We start from the raw sequence: 19,186 nt of genomic DNA, 5'->3' as shown, positions 1-19,186 counted from the left end.
TTCATCATGCACAATCAGCATTAAATGTGGATCTTGTCAGTTAAACAAAAAAACAAAAAAATGGACACCCAGATCACAAAATCATGTTTTTGTGCTCATCCCTGTTAACAGATAATTGCATATAGTTTTAGTTTGAAAAACTGGTTCTGAGAAACTAGCTTTTCCCAAAACATTCAATGTTTTTTGCACCAAAAAATGAATTTGTTCTCCGTTGTACAGGGGTGCAATCAGAAGTCTCAGTGTTGAATATCTCAAAATCATATCTAGATAAGGCAAAGTGGGAAATGTGTTTTTTCTGGTGTGGCATTTAGGTGAACTGACCCTTTAATATACAATTATCCTCTACTTTCCAATGAAACTAGATCTGAGGAGGTAAAACTAAGAAGGCCTGCTGTTTTCCCTGTTGTGACTTTAAGGGGAAGTACTCTCAGCTCAAGGCCATGCTCATCAGAGCATGGTCCTGATTTGATTACTAAAAGACATGATAATGACCCCATTTACGTCAAGAGCTTCACTCATGCTATACAATAGTCCACACTGTGGGGGGTTCAAGTTAACTGGAGGTAATGTTAGGTCTGAGTGTCTATAAATGACTGATGAACAAATGGATTCCTGTATTGTGGTTAGCGAATGCTTACTTTCTGTGACATTAACCAAGAGTCATAATCAAAGCGGGAGAACATGACAGTCACCATGAGAACACTGGAAAGCACATTAGTCAAATCAAGCAGGAAATAACTCTATCTCATGTTATCTCACTCGCTCTCTTTCTCATTCTATGCATTCACTTGGTGTGACTACTGTCTCCTGGCAGTCCCAGGGAGTTGCTGCCCTATCAGTTTGGTACCAGTCACCTTAAGGGCCAAACATCATGATAAGGAACACCTTTCTGGAGAAGGCAAACAGATCAGACAAGTTTCAAGCTGCACCTTGAATGCCCTATAGGGATATCTTGAAGCATAAGAACTTGGCCATCCGCCCTTCTCATGCACAACACAAAAGGCGAGCAAACACTTTAGGAGGCGAGAGGTGGGTCAGGACAGATAAGTGTCAGGGTGTGCCAGGACTTCTTCGTTCTAAAGTTTGGAGACAAGGACGTTGGCTTAGCACATTGATTAGGTCAAGAACAAAGGGGCACATCGTCAGCATGAAAAGCGAGCTGTCAAACTAGAGATAAAGCGTTTGATAGTGGGTGAGGGAGATGCATGATGCCATGGCCGGATGGTATCTGTCACGTAGAACCTTGGCGACATGAGAGTGCCCGCCAGATGTCTTAGCTTATCACTAAGTCAATAACAGGGTAAACAGAAGAGCCAGCATACTTTTCTCCCCTTTCCACACATCACTGGATGAATGATACTGATATGGAAAATCACACCACAAAAAGTAAACAGAAAAAGAATGAGGGACAGAGAAAAAGAAGTTTGCCTGGCAACAAAGTCATCCCAAGGTCCACTGCTACAAAGAGACAAATATGGCTGCAGGGCTGACACGGAGTCTATGATACATGATTTTGTGTGTGAAAGCATTTGTGTCGACCTTGTCCAAAGGGTCTACATCACTGCACATCCCTAAAATCAAAATGCACAATATGTCCTTTGTATATCCCATGAATCATGCCTCAGAATATGCAATACCCCGAGGGTATCATGCTGTGTACCGTTTATATTCTATAACTTGACAATGGCAGAGGTGAACTGACCTTTATAGGGTTGTTCTCTTTATAGGGTTATACCTTTATAGGGCTATTCTCTTTATAGGGTTATTCCATTTATATTCTATAACTTGACAATAGCAGAGCACCAAGATTGGTAATTAGTTCAGCAGCCAGTAAATTGTCCAAAACTGACAAGCAAGTGGCTCTGTCTTCTCACAGTTGAGATTGTGCCTCAACACCTGATGTGCGTTGACCTTCGAGCAAGAACTTAGTGAGATAGCAAACACACAAGCTGGAGAAACAAAAGATAGTGAGGAAAGACAAAGCTAATAGGTGCTAGAGGAGTTTCAAAAGCAATGATTCAGAGGTGCAAGGACACACCCAGTGGTCACAGGGTAAGAAGTGAGAGTAAACACCATTAATATTGCTTCAAAAGGGCTTGGCCGTATCGTTTTTGTTTGCTTCACGAATACAGACATAACAGAGATTTGATTTTCTCAAGTCATTACTGAAGGAAGGATTTATTGTTGCTCATAGATCCTGGCTGTAAATGTTTGTTCCTCTTAACATGCTCCAAACACATCCACAATTGTGTTGCACTCCTGCCATCTGAACTGAGTTAGATCAGTGAGTCCATTCAGTGCCAGTCAGTGAAGAGCACAATACCTCCAGCCATTGTATGGTGACATGACTCTATCAATAGGCAAGTCAGGTCAATCTACCAGCCAGATAATAGCAGCAGTCACTCTGACAGTAGATCCCCATAGTGGACTCTCTGAGGGCCTTGCCTCACTCTGCTTGCTCAGGCCTTCCTATCCTGAGGGGTTGGCAGCCCTATACGCACACACACACAACCAGAGACACACACACACACATACGCAGACCTGGGGCCCTGGCGTTCTATCATGTTGTGCTAAAGGGAGAGCATAATGGTTTTTAAATGGATGACTCGGTGCTGGCCCAGAGAGGGAGTCTGCGACAGAAGAGAATAGCCATGGCCTGCAGCGAAGCAGCTCTTAGATTGAGCTGTCCGTCTCGCTGAAATGAGTCTGAGTTAACACCTCTTCCAGTCCCCGGTGCCCCAGGACAGACAATAGTAGGCTTCCTCTCTGCCTTCCTCTTTCTTCTTTCTCTCACTCCTACTCTTTCACGCTCTCTTTTTTTTTTATTACTCCCTCTGTTTCTCTCCACCAATCTACACTTCCACTCAGATATCCAGAAAGTACTACCGCATCGGCCATGTGATTGTTAGAGCTGTTTGGCTTCGTTGGTAGACCGCGGGCTTGCAAAGCCAGCATAATGAGTTATTGCCAGTCTTAGTAAAAAATCCACAAAAATGCAGTCAGTGTAGTTAAACTGTTTTGGATTCGAGTACTGCAGATGGCATATATCATTGTTGATGATGTAAAAAAACCTTGTCACTGCAATTTTGGTGATTTCATGTTTCTAAGGATTATAGGGCTACATGTACAGTATAGTCCACAGCCTTTGATTTTAAGATAATTCAATCAACTTCAAATGAAGTGGTCACCATGAAGAAAACAAGGCGTTTTAACTCTTAGGAGCACTGTGCAAATTGTGTTATACAGCAAAACGTATATATTGCAGCTTATTATGAAATGGAAGCACAGTTAAACTAATCACTCTGATAAGCAAATTCGACACTTAATCCAATTTTTGCCTTCCTACCAAGAAGGTTTGAGCAATAATGTATGAGGCCTTGGGTAGATATGATCACATTTATACTCCAGAGATCTCAGATGACTTCACATATTATCTCTCATAACATATCCCCCTGTTTTGGCAGGGGACTGGGGTAACATACATACATTCACAGAATTTCCACGAAGAGTATTAGACTCCTCCAGCATTTCTGATGCTGTGAGAAATATGTTTTCTGCATCTTTTCTTTTCATACACTATCCATCTCCATTAATCCTTGTTTCTCTCTCATTTCTTTTAGCTTCTTTCTTCACTCAGCCATAGCGCTGTCACTCCCTCGCCTGTCTATTTGTCTAAGACCAGAGGCAGTAGATGAGTAGAGGGGTAGATGGTGAAAAGGGGGAGAAAGGGGGTGTATGGGACTCCTAGGGGAGTCTGTTGATGACTATCAACAGGCTGACTGTTATGACTATCTGTGATAAGAGTCTGGGAGAGGAGAGCCCCCGAAGGCTTCCAGCCCCAAACCAGACAGGATATCTTAAAAAAATAATACAGCCTATGAGTCCTCCAACAAGCACTCAGGAGGAGGAGGGTGAGGAGGAGGAGACGGATCAATTCCCTTTTGACAGGTTGGGAAGCAAAAACTAATGATTTTTCCTTGAGGGGAAACAAAATTGACCTCAGGCTTACATGCTTGTTATTAATCTGAGAAATGGCATTGCTCATAAACAAAACTTCAGAAATGTCGCCAAAAAATGAGCCAAAGTCAGAGGTAGTATCTGAACATGGTGTTCGCGTACACACTGTATCATACCTCATCTTCACTTCAAACTCCCTCTTAACGTGGTAAAAAAAATAGACATCTTAAAAATGCAACAATATGCTGAGTCTCTCCCTTTTTGAGGAGGTGTGCGTGCGTGTGTATGTGTGTATGCCAGCATATTTCCGTGAGTGCATAAGTGAATGTATCTCTTTAGAGTTGAAGGTGTTTTTTTTTTCTTCTGCAAGCCAGAGGGCTAAAGCTTCGCTGATGAATATGCATTAGGCGGGTGTCTGGGGAGAAAAAAGGAAGGAGGAGGAAAACTGAGAGAAAACATGAGAGCTATGGGGAGAGTGTAGCTTTTGGACAGGTGCCCTTTGCACCCCGAATGGCTAGCCATAATATGAACTTTAAAAAGGAAAATGTTCAGCCTGGCACAGTGCCACATAGCGTGTGCCTGTGTGCTCTAATCGTCTACTCTTACAACTGTTAAGAAGAAAACAGGGTGAAAAAAGAAATGACAGCTTTGGTGGAAAACCACCAGGAATTGATCAGACTGAACCTTGTAAGGGAACCCTTAGAGATTCCTTTAAAATCTTGTCATTGAGGGAATCATCAACAGTATTTTTATGAGCCAAGTTTTAGAGATATTCATTTACAATTTCTTTCACAAGGGAGACATGGAAATAATTAGCCACATGCTCTGAGAATATAACTGTCAATATTAATTGTAAATGCCTTTAACGCCTAAATTTAATACTCTCCAATATCTTTACACCCAATTTAACTGTACTACTACACCAGTAGCAGGCATCTGTGATGTTTTAATTAAAATAATGTCCTTGCTTATCTGATTAGAGATATGTCAGCTGCAGAACAAATTCTCCCTGCTCTACGAGTAAACTTCATCATTTTATCTCATCATTTTATGTGGCCCAATGTGCAAACATTCAATATGAAATATTTACTTCAAATGCACAACAGCTTCTTAAATCATAGTTACCAGAAACTACAATTTAACAGCGTGAAAATTTTAGAAACATGTAACTGTGTACATGAGCTGGTGGTGTCTAATTCAAGCTCATCATGCGCTTTCCAACATGGTGTTCCAATGATTAACTTGTCAAAGTCCTTTTTCCTTATTACATACAAATGTAATATTAGACTATGTGAATGACCGGCCCCCTAAAAATGAAGAGTCAAGGAGTCAGTGAAATGAAAAGCAGGCCAGCATATTTCATCTCTGATTAGGCCTATAAGAAAGAGAGAAAGGGAGACATAGAGAGAGACAGAGATCAGGAGTTTCCTTTTTTTTCCCTAATGAGCTTACTGAAGCAACTTCAATATCCTCTAATGTCATGTTGAAATGAAAATTAATAGTTCAATATGCCGCCACCGCATTGGGCCATGCTTCTTCCATTTCCATATCGTGTGGCGTGACCAAATGAGTGTGCTCGCTCGGACCGACGCCCAGAAAAGCTGATACCTCCACTAATCAGCTAGATTTTTCCATCCGACATTGCTGTGCTGCTTGAATTCTGGACGAGTGTGTCCTGAATGTGTGTGTGTGTGTGTGTGTGTATGTCTGTGTGTATGTGTGGGATCAAAGATGGGGTCCAATCATACAAAGGATGCTGCAAGAGTAATGGCTTGAAATGTGAATGCATGAATGAAGTGCAGATCATTCATTCCTTTACCCCGACTCAGAGTCGCTTCATTCTTTCTTCATTATTCATGACATGTCTTTTGTGCCACAAATTATGTAAGTGGTCAAACAAGATGGACAGTTGTAGTGAAATGAAAATGAAATGAAGGGGGAAATAACAACAAACAGGCTGGTTCCTACCTCCCATCCAAAGGAGCTGTCTTTGCTTGTGGCCCCATGATGCAGCGTGCTGTGCAGACCAAACCTCTCACCAGCACTAATGCGGGTCTTGGCCCAAACACCCAGGCCAGCACCAGGCACCGAGGACTCCCTCAGCTCCAGGTCACTGGGAATGGGAATGTCGTCTGGAATGTAGACAGGTGCCTCGTAGGGCGAGCCCTCCTTGGGTGTGGTGAAGTCCTGATCATTGCTGCTGCTGTTGCTGCTGTTGAGAAGGTGGTGGTGGTGGTGGGTGGCGTAAATGTGGGGATGCAGCAGATGGTGGTGGTTGTTGTTTGGATGGGAAGGAGTCGGTGAGGGCAGGGGGGACATGTTGATGATGCCGTCTTCTGCGTCATCTTCTGGGCTGTCAGCACCACCTCCACTGCTGGCTGCTAAACCGGGGAGGTCGGCCTCTGTGTCGTACATGCTGTCCACTGGCTCACTGTCATCTACGAGACAAAACACACAAACAGAGATGATTGTTAATGGGCAGGTAATGGAGGTATAACAACAATGTTTTGTTGGAGCCCCAGCTCAGTCAACAGACCGGCTCCAATTGAAATAAATGAGAGGGTGCCATTTCTTTCACCTAGGACTATTGGCGGTCTAACCATATCTCCATCCTCAGTAAACACTCCAGATCCAATGACTTCTTGACCCTAAATCACATAAAACCACTCACCCAATCTCCAAACCTCTAAACCGTTAGAAAACCACACTTGCAATGAGAGAATTTGGGGGTCCTCAGAAAAGAATACCTATCCATCTAATGGTCTTCAGCTACAAGATGCTGAGTTCACAGATTTGTAAGTTATGTGAGAAGAGCCAGACAGATGAAGAGAGAAGAAACTTTAGGTTAGCCAAGTTCTTGATGGGAAAAGTTCTCAATTCCATCGCAGACGCTGTTTTCTGCCAGGACTCATCTTACAAATAATGGTCGTGTCTATCACTGACCTAGTTAGCCTCGTCACCTATCATTATTGTCACGTTCAGAGATTGACAATATGATTGTGCCTGCGCTCCAGGATCCCACCATTCCAACATGAGTGAAAAATGATGATGAGCACTACAAGTGTGTGCGCACGCAGATGCAAAAAACATTTGCCTTCACCCATTTCTCTAAGTGTGTTATTAAAGATTGTTTTGTGGACAGTGAAGGTTTGTAAATGTGCATGTGAAAATGCCACTCGCTGTGTGGGGTATGTGGGAATTTCTCAAATGTTGGTCATACAAGAACTTTGCCTTAATAAAAGAGTACACAACTTGTAAAATTAGGATTTAAATCAGGAACAATCTGATCAAAGATTAAGAAAGATCACAAATATGACCAGACATCTGATGCAAGCCCCATGCTGTAATTGACAGTTTTTAATATTCAGTGCTGCCAGTGCACTTCATCAGTACCAAAAAAGGTTCAATATCCAGCCCTAGTCTGTACAAATTTGTTTGTGTGTGTGTGTGTGTTTGCCACATTTATGTGTGTCTCCTTCTTTTCCTCTCTGGACAGATCCTGGTGTCTTTAGTCAAAGCACCACTGCAGTTTTACTATCTAAACACAGGGACTGGCAATCAGCAGGCTAACTAGGCCCAAAATTACAGCAGGAGTGGTTCCAATCAAGCTCTCTCCCTCCGTTAGCCTCCATCTAGCCTGCTGCCAAGACTGCCACCACTTCCCAGGTTTTTAGCTGGAGCTGCAACATGGCCTTTTAAAAAAAAAATTGCTTGTTACTACATGGACATTTATTAGGTCACAATGAAGGTTTTTGGGGCAGGATATTAGTAAAACGTCATGTAAGTTTAACTAAAACAACAATCAGTGCACTTTCTCTGTGTATTTAGAGTATACTAATTTCTAAACTATCTTTCCGTATATACTTGATAAGGTGAGGAGGAAAACCCTGACTGTAAATTGTAGAAAGACTGAATGAGCTAATCAAGAAACCAAAGTAGAAAAAATCATCACTGAAATAGTCCAAGAGCACATTCATCGTACAATGCATCATTTTTTTTGTTCTTTGATAAATATTTGGGTTTCTGCCCACTGACAGATGTGGACTGTGAAAGTTGTTAAATTAACTGACATGTACGTTTTAAATGTGAAATGTGAAACTATGAAAGCATGCGACAAGGGCTTTTCAGCACTGGCAAACCTGCAGCCTGTCCAAGCAGATCCGGGAAACTTATCATATAAAGCTGCAGCAATAAAATCCAGCCTTTTATGACTGATTCTGCGTCATCCAGTGATTTTGACTGGAAAAGAACCCATTTTTTAATGATCACTGTTTCATAGGGGCTCAGACCAGGCGTGCAATTAAGCATTGGAACATGTGAGCCAGAAGTAGCTTCCACTTTTCACAGATCAATTAAAGTTTTATAACTCAGCCCTATCTGCTGCTCCCCATGCACAATCAAAAGTGTTTTCAGGCTGTTAAACACTTTTTCACTCACTCTCCCTCTTCACGCCCCCACACTCACTGGCACTTGACCCACTGAGAGCAATTTTGACAAGCAGAGAGACAGCCTCGGAAAATCTATTAAATACTATTTGGCTTTAAGAGCCTCTGTGCACAAAAAAATGCACAGATCACTACATCAAATAATTAAGTAACAAGGAGAAAGAGGAAAAAAACCCTCTTAATTTTAATGAACAAAACATCTTTTGTGAGACACATGAAGCAGTAAAGTGAGGCAGAAATGGCAGACGCAGTGTGATATTAAACAAGTTCAATTCTCAGTCTTAGTTAATTCATAAAAATGTTGCCTGGAGAGAAAACTGGGAATTTTTTTAGATTACTCGCCATTAGAGACAAGCTCTTTTACTCTCTCTCTCTCCTCCCCTCTGTTAGACAAGTTGACCATGTTCGACCAGTGGTGAAAAAAGTCACAGATGAGGAAAGTAAGCAGGAAAATAGGGAAAGGGGCCAGGAAGAGGACGAAGAGGAGGAGGCGAAGAGTCTAAAAACTGACGACTGAGCTGCTTTTAAACAGCTGTATGTTAGCTTTGGGTCTCAAAAGACCCAGAAAGAGATGTTAGGTCCGTCTCCCGGAGGGCTTCTTAAAAAACACCCGGGCCAGATAGTGCCTTCCTCTCCCTGGCTCCTTATGTTGTTCTTTCTCTCTCTGTTCCTCTCGCCATCTCTTTCTCTTTTACGGGGAGCTATTTATCCTGATTACATCAGGGGTCAATCATTAATTCGCACCTTGGGGGTCCCGGTGCTGGCTGTGGCTACAATGGGCTGCTTGTTCAGCGGCTGTTATTCCAGTGGAAAACTACGCTGCTCTGCCTGAGAGCCGGGCCCAGGCCACATGAAGGCATCCCATTTATTTGATAAATTGTAAATGTGTGCCATAAACGGAGCTCTTTGCTTTGTAGCATGGCTTGCAATAACAAAGATTTTAGGGCACGTATGAACACAGATGCAGGCTATCACACAAACACATCTGTTTGCAACTGCAGGAGCTGTTACTGTACTCTAAACACATGTGCAAGAGATCAGATGGTGTTGTAGGTAAAGATGATATCTCTATAATTACGGCATGTCACAGTTATGAGATGTGAGATAGATATGACATTTATAGAGAACAACCTCTAAGATTTAACAATGTCAAAAATATTTCAAAAGACACGCACATAACACTCGTTCAAACCATTAAAGAAAAATCTGACTATGCTTCCTTTCAAGAGTCAAGATTAGAAAACTAAAAATACAAAAAAAATAAAAAAATAAATATGAAAAGCTGTTAACATTGTAATCAGCGTTGCCATGGCAAAATAACTTGACACGGTGCTGAAAATCAGCGGTTTAATCGGAGGGCCTTACAACAGGCAAATTGTTCTGTGGTTGTGTTTAATCAGAGCACTCTAGACTTAAATGCAGAAAGATAGAGATCTGGAGTCATTTTCTGCCGTCTGCCTGGACGCACACAAACACATGTGCCTTGTGGCATATAGACTGAGCTGTATTATTGACCTAGTCTGGATAGAAAGAAACAACTCTGACTGCATGCACAATTTTTTTGGGACAGGAACCTATAAATACTCCATCAAATAAGGAACGACTTCTCGCAGAATAAGCAATCATGCCTTCATTGAGAAAAATCACAAATCTTTAATTGAAACTGGAGTTAAAGATGAATTTTACTTGTATACAGCGATGCATGTACTGTAAAGCACTGCAGACCAGAGGCTAGAATAGGTGCCAACAATAGCTAGAGTATTCAGAGCCAGGTGCATGCTTTGCTAGAGAGCAAGCAGCAGAGTGGAGCCATGGCTGTGGCTATGATAACAATAAAAGAGAGCTGGAAATAGGACGTGTGCGCCAATGATGGCCATCATAAAGCACACACGTCCTATTTCCCTCACTGCCTTCCCTCTCCAACGCACACAGAGACTCTATCTTTGTCTGGCCGTAAATTGATCTGGTTCAATTCAAAAGGAAAGCCAGCCACTGATGAAAAGACAGTATCCAGGGAAAAGGCAAAACTATGCAAAATTCTGCACAGGCTCCAAATATGGGGAGAAAAGATCGCCTGGTGAAAGAAAAAAAATCACAGGCAGAGGGAGAATGTGTGGACTATGACAGATATGAAAAATGGGTAGCTGGTTGAGCAATAAATGACCAAACATTCTGATGTGGGCGCTCTGTGCATACATGTGCCACATATGTGAGGGGAGGCATTCAAACCCAAGCTTAATCTGCTGTTTGTGCGGCTATGTTGTGTCAATATGGTCCCACTTAGCTGCCTTATTGGGCCACAGAGTGATATTGGTACCTGTTCCTCTGTAGTAAGCAGGCCTTTGATGATTCTGTCTCCACACAAAAGAGCCTAAACACCCTCTGCTTTAAAACAGGAGGGGCGGAGGAGAGAGGCAGCTGTATAAATCAAACGAGTGCAAATCAAAGGTGGAGAGTGAGAGGTGAAAAACTGTACAATGGTGTATTTTTCCACGGTGGCACCATATATTCAAAATGACGTATAAATGGAAGCATGTGACGAGGCAGCCAAAGGAGGGTGTTCGGGGGAAGAACGTGTGTGTGTGTGTGTGTGTTTGGTGTGTGAGTTTGTGTGTGTGTGTTTGGAAGTAGTGAGCGAGCAATGAGGGCACGGTCAGCCATAATACCAGCAAGCCTCTCGAGAACGAGAACGCCACACTGTTTCCCCTTGTAAAAGCACCAGGGAACATTTCCAAGCAACACTTAAAACTACAACATGGCTTCTTTAGAGCGGGTAAAAGAGGATCACAGTGGCAGAAAAAAATTAAAGGAACACAGAAAGAAAGAAAGAAAGAAAGAAAGAAAGAAAGAAAGAAAGAAAGAAAGAAAGAAAGAAAGAAAGAAAGAGCAAATCAAAAATAAATTGTATGATTGTATTTACAATAATTACACTGTAACCATTTTAACTAGTTATTGCTGCATTAAAGTTTATTCTATTGTGAGTCACAGTTTATTCAGCTTATGTCCTCGACAAAAGGTGTGGTGAAATGTAAAGTGTTTTTTTATTACTTTAAAGCCCTGATGTGTACCCTTTCTACACATTTTAAATCATTGTTTCTGCACTTGGCAACTTTGTGCAAACTTCAAACTATAGCTGCTGATTTGCTGTATATGTATGCTAATGTTAGCTCAGTTTGTTAGTGTTTTGGACCAATGGGAAGAGGAGTTTTTTAGGCCCAGGGCCCCAGACAGGGAGCAGCGCCAGTGTCATGCTAGAACCAGAGCTGAGCGAACATAGACTGGCTTAGCAGCTTTTTTTTTAATGGACAAAGCTAATGGTGAAGACACCAAATAGAGAACTTCATTAAGTAATATTCTGAAAGACAGACACCAAGCTGGGCTTCTTGCAATTGGACTACTAAGTAATGTTTGCTGGCTTCTATGTCTTGTGTTTTTGCACTTTCTTGATGTTTGGCTGTTAGCAAAGTAGTCGACTCGCTAGTTTTTGATCATAAATAATATAAAGACGACAAAAACACAGCTGTCCACATTTACAACAATGGAATTGCACTTTGAAGCTGGGGGCACTAAATGGCAAAAATATGTGACCAAAATGAAAACAAAACTGAAATAATGTTCTCATTTATTATCTATACAGTTCACGCAGCACATGGACTGCGTATGAACTTGTAGGTTGAAATGCATACCGTGTTGCTTGCCAACATTCAGGGCATAGTCTTTTCATGTATATATCTGTGTGCGTGTCTGTGTGAGCAGTCTAAATGGGTGCTCCTTCCTGACTATCTTTGACTGGTATGGTTGTCTGTATCTGTGTCTATAAAACCTGCTAGGGGGAGCTGTCTCTAGCCTGTTCTCTGCCTCTGTGCAGTAGTTTGTTTTTCCCTCACTTCCTTTGTCTTGTAGTTGTGAACAGTAAAAAAACTATAATCACAGCACTTGTAAACAGTTCAACATTTCCACATAAAAACAACAGACAACTGGACTGAATTTGGTCACTGCAGGCTCAATAAGGAACAGACTGGAGCGTTTGTGTGTTTTTATCCGTGAGTGTGCACTTTTGTGTTTGTGTGCAGTGCCGATACAACTCGGATGATGTATTGATGTGTTATTTGTGCTGAGCAGCCTAGAGGCATTCTGTCCTCCAATAGTGGGTGTGTGTCTGTGTATACGCTGAGATCAAGCCTCCAAGCAAATAGAAGACAGCAGGCAACCTCCTACAGCTGAGAGCAGGTGTGTGTGCGTGGGTGGGTGTGTGTGTGGTGGCCCTGGGGTCCCAAGGGTCCTCGGGGCCCAGGCTGCTGCAGACATTTATTAACAGGGCAGATTAATAGCACTAGAAGAAAGCATGTTCACAAACATGATAAATATTAATAATAATCAATATTGAGTTACATTTGCCAAATTGACTTGCAAACATCACCCAGGGGGAGAGGGAGGGAGAGAGAGAGCAGTACGAACAGAGAGGATGGAAACAAGAAAAAAGGTATAAGCAGTTGAAATGAAAGTAAAAATGAAGATTCACATGAAAAATAAGACAAGAAGAGATAGAAATAGAACGGTACATGATTTATCTACATGAAACTTTGATGAGAAACACCAAGACCTTCACAGAGGGGGCTCAGTTTCACGAGAAGACAGGTCTTATCTTTACAGTAAATAGACTATTTAAATGAGTGTCTGAGTCACCTTTACTGTGACAAACCTGTCCAGGCACATCAAAACATATCTAAACAAGATGTTTTATATATTTCCCTTCCTGCCAGACATGGGAAACATTTGTGGGTGGTGGCACCAGACTAGTGACATCATCAACCCTTGAAAACATTTACAAACAAGGTGGTGGAGCAGAGTTTGAATGTCCACCGCCATAGTCAAATCTTTTCTCCTCTTCCATGTAAAACAATTCATAGACTTATTTTATAGTTCATATCCTATCCTGTTGTCAGGGTGAAGAACAGTGAGTGTCAATATCCAGAGAAGTGATAAAAAGTATTTTGAACATAATTTAACCTAAATACAATTTTTCAACAACAGTAAGGCAATTGAGGGATGTATTATAATAGAAAGAAGAACAGGATAATAAGAACAGGAAGATTTTTTTTTTAGAAATCGTCCTTTACAAACTCCGGTTAAACATTAATGTTACGGCATATAAGGTGAACTGATGCAGTTGTCCCAGATAACAGGACAGAAGTCAGGGTGAACAGAGAACACCTTCCACTATGCAGGAACAAACTATTGCACAACTCCTCAGTGTCTCTTTCTTTTATTCTCTTCTTCTGTGTGTGTGTGTGTGCCCCTACACCCACTCCTGGTGCTGCTTCATTTAGCAAGCCACTCGGGAGGCCAGACAGCCAGCTAAGGGAGCACCAAGGCAGACAGCGTGCAGAACAAACCCATCCATTCTTATTAACCAGGGAGCAGAGAGGGTTAGCTTGTGTGTCTACTTGTGTGCATGTCAGTGTGCATATGTTTAAGGGAGACATCATTTCGCCAGCATCTATTGTTTTACTGTTTGCAATGTGAAGCGGTGGTCACATCTTTTGTTCGATTTAATAAAACCTCATAACATCTTGGTCAACTTCTTGTCACGTCAATCTAAGTTTTGTACTGTATGTCGTCCCCCGTGTCCAGCCTAAACACTAGAAAAGAGTGATTGCATACAGTATCTAATGTGTGCTATATCTATTGTAAAGCAATGTGAAGCGGATAGAATGCTTAGTGCAGGCACAAACTTAGCGAAGCTTAATACTTTTTTTCTCTTTGTTATTTCACTTAAAAATTAACCAGTCCTTCTGACAAGTCACAATGTTGCAATAGCAGCAGTTACCACAAACATGCTCATGCAAGGTACAGTAATTCATTTATAAATTCTAGGAAATTTCCACAAAATATGGTGGAAAGAAGCAGAAATGAACTAATGCAGAAATGCAGAAACCTAAAAACTCGCTGGAACTTACAGCTGTCCTTTTGTTACACAGTTGATCTCTTGAAATTTTTAGAAAAATATTTTGGAAAAGTAATTTAAAACCTATGTATAAATTTTACTGTGACATCCTCGCAAATCTGATAAAGTTCAGCAGGAACTATTTCAATAAACAGTATATCCAGATATCAATGCCTACATGTATGGTTGCACGCGAGTGTGTGTGTGTGTAACATCGTAGATTATCCTGGTTATGATACAGCAGCTGTATGTCTGAGGTTGTACTTGTGTGTATGAGGAGTGGCGGTGGTGTGGATTGATGGGGGGGTGGAGGGGTTTGGGGTGATGATATTCACCTCTGCCACTGGAAGCAGCCTACACTCATACATCAGTCTATTACTCTCCAGCCTCGCTCCGCTCTGCTCCTCTCTTCTTCTCGCCTGCTCCCTCCAGTCATTAGCCAGTGAATTAACGACAATCCAGCGTGCTATTAATCACCCTGACAAAAGTGTTAGCATTGCCTGGCTAGTCCGGCACGAGACTATGGAGGAGGAGGAGGAGGAGGAGGAGGAGGTAGAGGAGGAGGAGAGTGGTGGGGTAAGAGGAGGGTGAGAGAGAAAGAGAGAGAGAGCGAGTGAATGAGGTGGTCGGGTCACGGGAGCCTAGAGAGTCTGTGTGGTAGGAGAGGAGAAGTGAGAAAGGATGGAAAGGCAGCGAAGGAGAAGATGAGGTGTGAGAGAAGCAAAGCGGGTGAGATGAAGAGGAGTACTGTAGAACTGTAGAAGAGAGGAAGGCCGGTGTGAGCGAGAAAAAAGAAAAGGCAGGAAATATGACTGCGTTTGATTTTCTGTTATAGAACCGTTATGGACAGTTAAATATAGTTACAGAAAGCAAACTACACTCAGAGTAAGTGACTATCAGTGAACAAAAATAATAAACCGGCTGACCAGCAGTGGTCTTGTGGAGCTGCTGCAATTAGGAGGTCCACGTTTAAAATAACACAACTACCTATTTTGAGCATACCACTCAGCATATAATTACCTCTATTTTTAGTTCCAATTCAATGAAATAACCTTTAGTGAAATAAAAATAAAAACTTGTATGTAAAATGTTGTGACACAAATTATTATATGTACTTCTTATGTCAACAACCATTGTTTATGGTTTGTGTTTTACATAATTATTTCCATTTTCATACTGACTCCGTGATGACATGCAAAATACACACACATACTCTTATCTCCTGACACACACAACGTATTAAATATAAACTAAAATTTGTATGAAATTCTACTCAGCCGTTGCTGTTTTTTCATAGGTGCTTTATTTACAGAAGCAAAAGCACTCGTTCTCCACAGCTAGGCTCAGAAACAAAAGGGTGTTTTTGCTGCCCACCTAAAAACTGCTGAAAGCACAACTTCGCCCATCTCTGATTCCACCCACCTCTCTTTCTCTCTCTCTGCCTCCCAGTGTCAGACCACCTGCTGGGAGGCCTGAGCCGTGGACGTCAGGTGGGTCGTGGCCGTCACACAGTCCCATGTCATCAGGCTGTCACAGTGAATGGAGCTGACATGGGAGATATGCTAATCCACTTAGCTTCAAACTCAGCCAGGAGGCCGGTACGCAGCCCTGTCTCAGTCCGCAATGAACACACACACATCTGAGGCAGACACATTAAGTCATGTAACACTGAACTTTCCACAATATGTATATTAGATTGGATCAGATGTAGCTTAAATGATCCCTGTGGGGATATTAAGCTGGCACTCAATAGGATATATATTATACGAGAAGAATAGGCTGTACAGGGGGTGGACAAATTAACACAAACACCTGTAAATATAAGACAAGTCGATACAATAGGCCTTTAGTAAATAATGGCTTTGGGAAGATTTGAATGTTTAGGTTTTGTTAAGACTGTGTGAGAAGGAAGCTGATTCTGGTCTATGCTAAATTAAAAATACAAGAAAACAATCTTATTATTAGCCATATAAATAACAAAATATGTCCAACACATTTTTTTTTGCTTGAAAATTATAAATATTCTCTCGTTCCAGCTTTCCAGGTGTGATGATGCTTTTCTTATTTAGTGCACTAAGTCTTGTAAACTGAATATTATTTTTTTTTAATTTTGTTTGTAAGTTTGTTGGATAAAACAAGATATAAACTGTAGCATTTATGCAGATTGTGATGGCCATGTTTCAGTTCTTTTTTTTGGACGTTTAATCTGAAGAAGTTCAGTGTCAGTTCCTGTCAATAATTATGCCTCTTAATTAACACAGACTGAACTGGGAATTAATGTGAAGTGTGTGATTAGACAAGAAGACTTCGATGATCAATTTAAGTTATTAATAAAGTAGCAATGGACAAACATTCCCATTGTCAGACAGTGTGGACACTCTCTCACACATTCCTTAAAAATAAATGTTTTATCAGAAAAATGAATCGACAGAGTAGTTAACTACATTAAATACAATTAACTACAGAGAGCTGAATCACTCTCATCGAATGCAGTTATATTATAGGCTTACCTAAGGACGTTACTGCATGGTACTTCCTGCATCAAGTCTTATCATGTTCACCTCATGTAAGTGAGAATGCAGCCAGGTAAAGGTCCTATAAATACATCAACTGATGAACAGCAGGAGGTGGAGAATTACAACAATGCATCGATATCTAAATTCCATCTTGCACGTACACACACACTCTACTCCAAAGTGATCAAAGTCGGCCAGCGAGCAGCTAGGTGTCAGAGTTCAAAACTATTGCACCACTCAGCCAGATGATATCGCAAACCTATCCATCGTATTTCCCGACCATGACTTCCCCTATTAGGAGCCGTGGCGGTGCTATTACTAATCAGTTCACTATCCCACAGAAACAGGAAGGAAGAGAGGGAAACAGATGGGAAGTCAGGAGAATGGCGAGCAAGGGACACAATGCTTACTGCTCCCTTCCTCCTCCTCCTCATCCCCTCTCTCTCCGTCTCCCTCCTCTACTCTGCCTGCTCTCTAGCCGTCCGCGAGCACGAGAGAGCGGAGGCTCACAATCAGTCTGACAATACTGTATACAAGTGGTGGCGAACAATGGGGGCCAACCACAAAGAATTCTGGGAACAGGGGCACAGCCTTCTTCTCCTTCGGGTGGCTCCTGCATGCCGGACCCATCGATACACATCGGCCTGCTGAGACTGACCGGTGCCAGAGAGAAAGAGAGAGAGAGTGAAGGAGTGTGAGAGAAAACTGCTTTATAATACAGTATTTCTGTGTGTGTCTGTGTGTGTTTGTGTGTGTGTCTGTGTGTGTGTAAACGTGAAAATGACAATAAACTGTTTCCTGTTTATTACAATCAAATACACATGGACGCAGGCTCAGTGTCAAAAATCTTCCTATAATTAGGCCACTTAATTAACCAAAGAAGCACAGAGTGAACTGGGAATAAATATGATGTGTGTGTGTGTGTGTGTGCGTGTGTGTGTGTTTGAGTGAGCGGTTGGCTTAGCTGACTGCATAGGCTGCAACAATAAGCGCAAAATTATTTCTCAGTGGGTAAAAAATGCTGAAACAAGAGAAGGAGAGAGAAAAAGAAAGACCGTTTATTTTGAAGAACGAATGAGTTTGACAGAGAGAGAGAGAGCGAGAGAGAGAGAGAGAGAGAGAGAGAGAGGCAATTTTGTTCCTCTCCTCTTTAAGTGTGCAGGGTGTGGGGTGAATGCGGTCCATTTGGAAATAATTGGCTGGTAATTAGGCGGGGGTCGACAGGTCGATTTGGGAACAAATGGCTGTCTTTAGCTCAGGTGGCCCTCCACACGAGATAATGGGACCTTTCCCTCCAAACCCCACTGTCTCCTCTCTACCTCCCTCTCCTCCTCTCCTCTCCTGTCCTCTCCCTTTTCATTTCCTTGACTTCCATATCCACTAGCATGAAAAAGAAAAAAAAGAAAAAAAAGAAACCAAAGCCATGCTGACAGCTAAATATGATGACAAACTTTTTTTTCTTCTATTGGTTAAAGTAGCAACATACTACAAATATAACATAAATATAAAAGAAAGGTACTTTAGCTTAGAAACACATATAAACATGTATTGTACTTTATGTACATGTACATATTGCACAAATGTTAAAGGTGCAAAATGGCCGTACAGCCGTATAATTTACATAAATATGCAGATAGTTGTGATGTAAAATGTATCAGTCCCTGTCCTCCATCACACTCTATAGTGCTACCATGATCATGTTTCCCTAACAAACCCCTTTGCTTCCTGTCACAAACAGGATGTTGCTACTTTCGAGCCTCTCCTCCTTTTTTGCTTTGTATGTATTTAATTCACATTTCACATTATTAAAAAGTGAAGGGGATAAATATGTTGAAAATGGGTTTCGACTGGCTTTTGTAAGATTCTATGAATGACTGCACTTAAAAAAAAACAAAAAACAAAAAAAAACAAAACATGCTGCATGCTGTTCAGAATCGCTGTATCTCTTGCAGCATGCACACTGTACTGCCTAATTGTGAAGTGAAAGTGCCCCAGTTTATGGGCCCCTGAGTTTTACTTAACCTTTATTTAAATCACAGGGAACATGTCGAGGGTGGAGAGCTCTCATTTACAATGGTGCTGTGTTGTAACAGCATAATGAGAGAGCAAAGTAAGAATAAATGAAGGCAACTGCCGTTCACACAAAACCAAACTGAGAATTAAATAATTGATTCAGTGCTACCACACTGTCAAGCATAAAGTGATATTCATGCAAGGCAACACAGAACACGTCTGGAGTCTATCAAAGACCAAAAGTTAATAATGCATACATTTAAATATATATTTATATGAAAGTAAACAGTAATATAATTGATCCAGCA

General features: G+C 41.5%; 1 protein-coding gene across 8 annotated transcripts in view; it reads right to left on the bottom strand.

The window, feature by feature from the left end:
* Positions 1-19,186, bottom strand: part of prdm16 (PR domain containing 16) — a 247,692-nt gene that overhangs the window by 110,730 nt on the left and 117,776 nt on the right. For all 8 annotated transcript variants that reach the window (XM_027288338.1, XM_019256721.2, XM_019256715.2 and 5 more), the window contains one exon: positions 5,926-6,395. In XM_027288338.1, the coding sequence (XP_027144139.1) occupies positions 5,926-6,372 (447 nt within the window). In that variant the 5' untranslated portion in view covers positions 6,373-6,395. The remainder of the gene's footprint in view (positions 1-5,925; positions 6,396-19,186) is intronic.

The sequence above is a fragment of the Larimichthys crocea genome, chromosome XV, assembly GCF_000972845.2.
Source record: "Larimichthys crocea isolate SSNF chromosome XV, L_crocea_2.0, whole genome shotgun sequence".
Classification (NCBI taxonomy): domain Eukaryota; kingdom Metazoa; phylum Chordata; class Actinopteri; family Sciaenidae; genus Larimichthys; species Larimichthys crocea.
The sequence above is the reverse complement of the archived record's forward strand: the minus strand, read 5'-3'. Positions and strand labels throughout refer to the sequence as shown.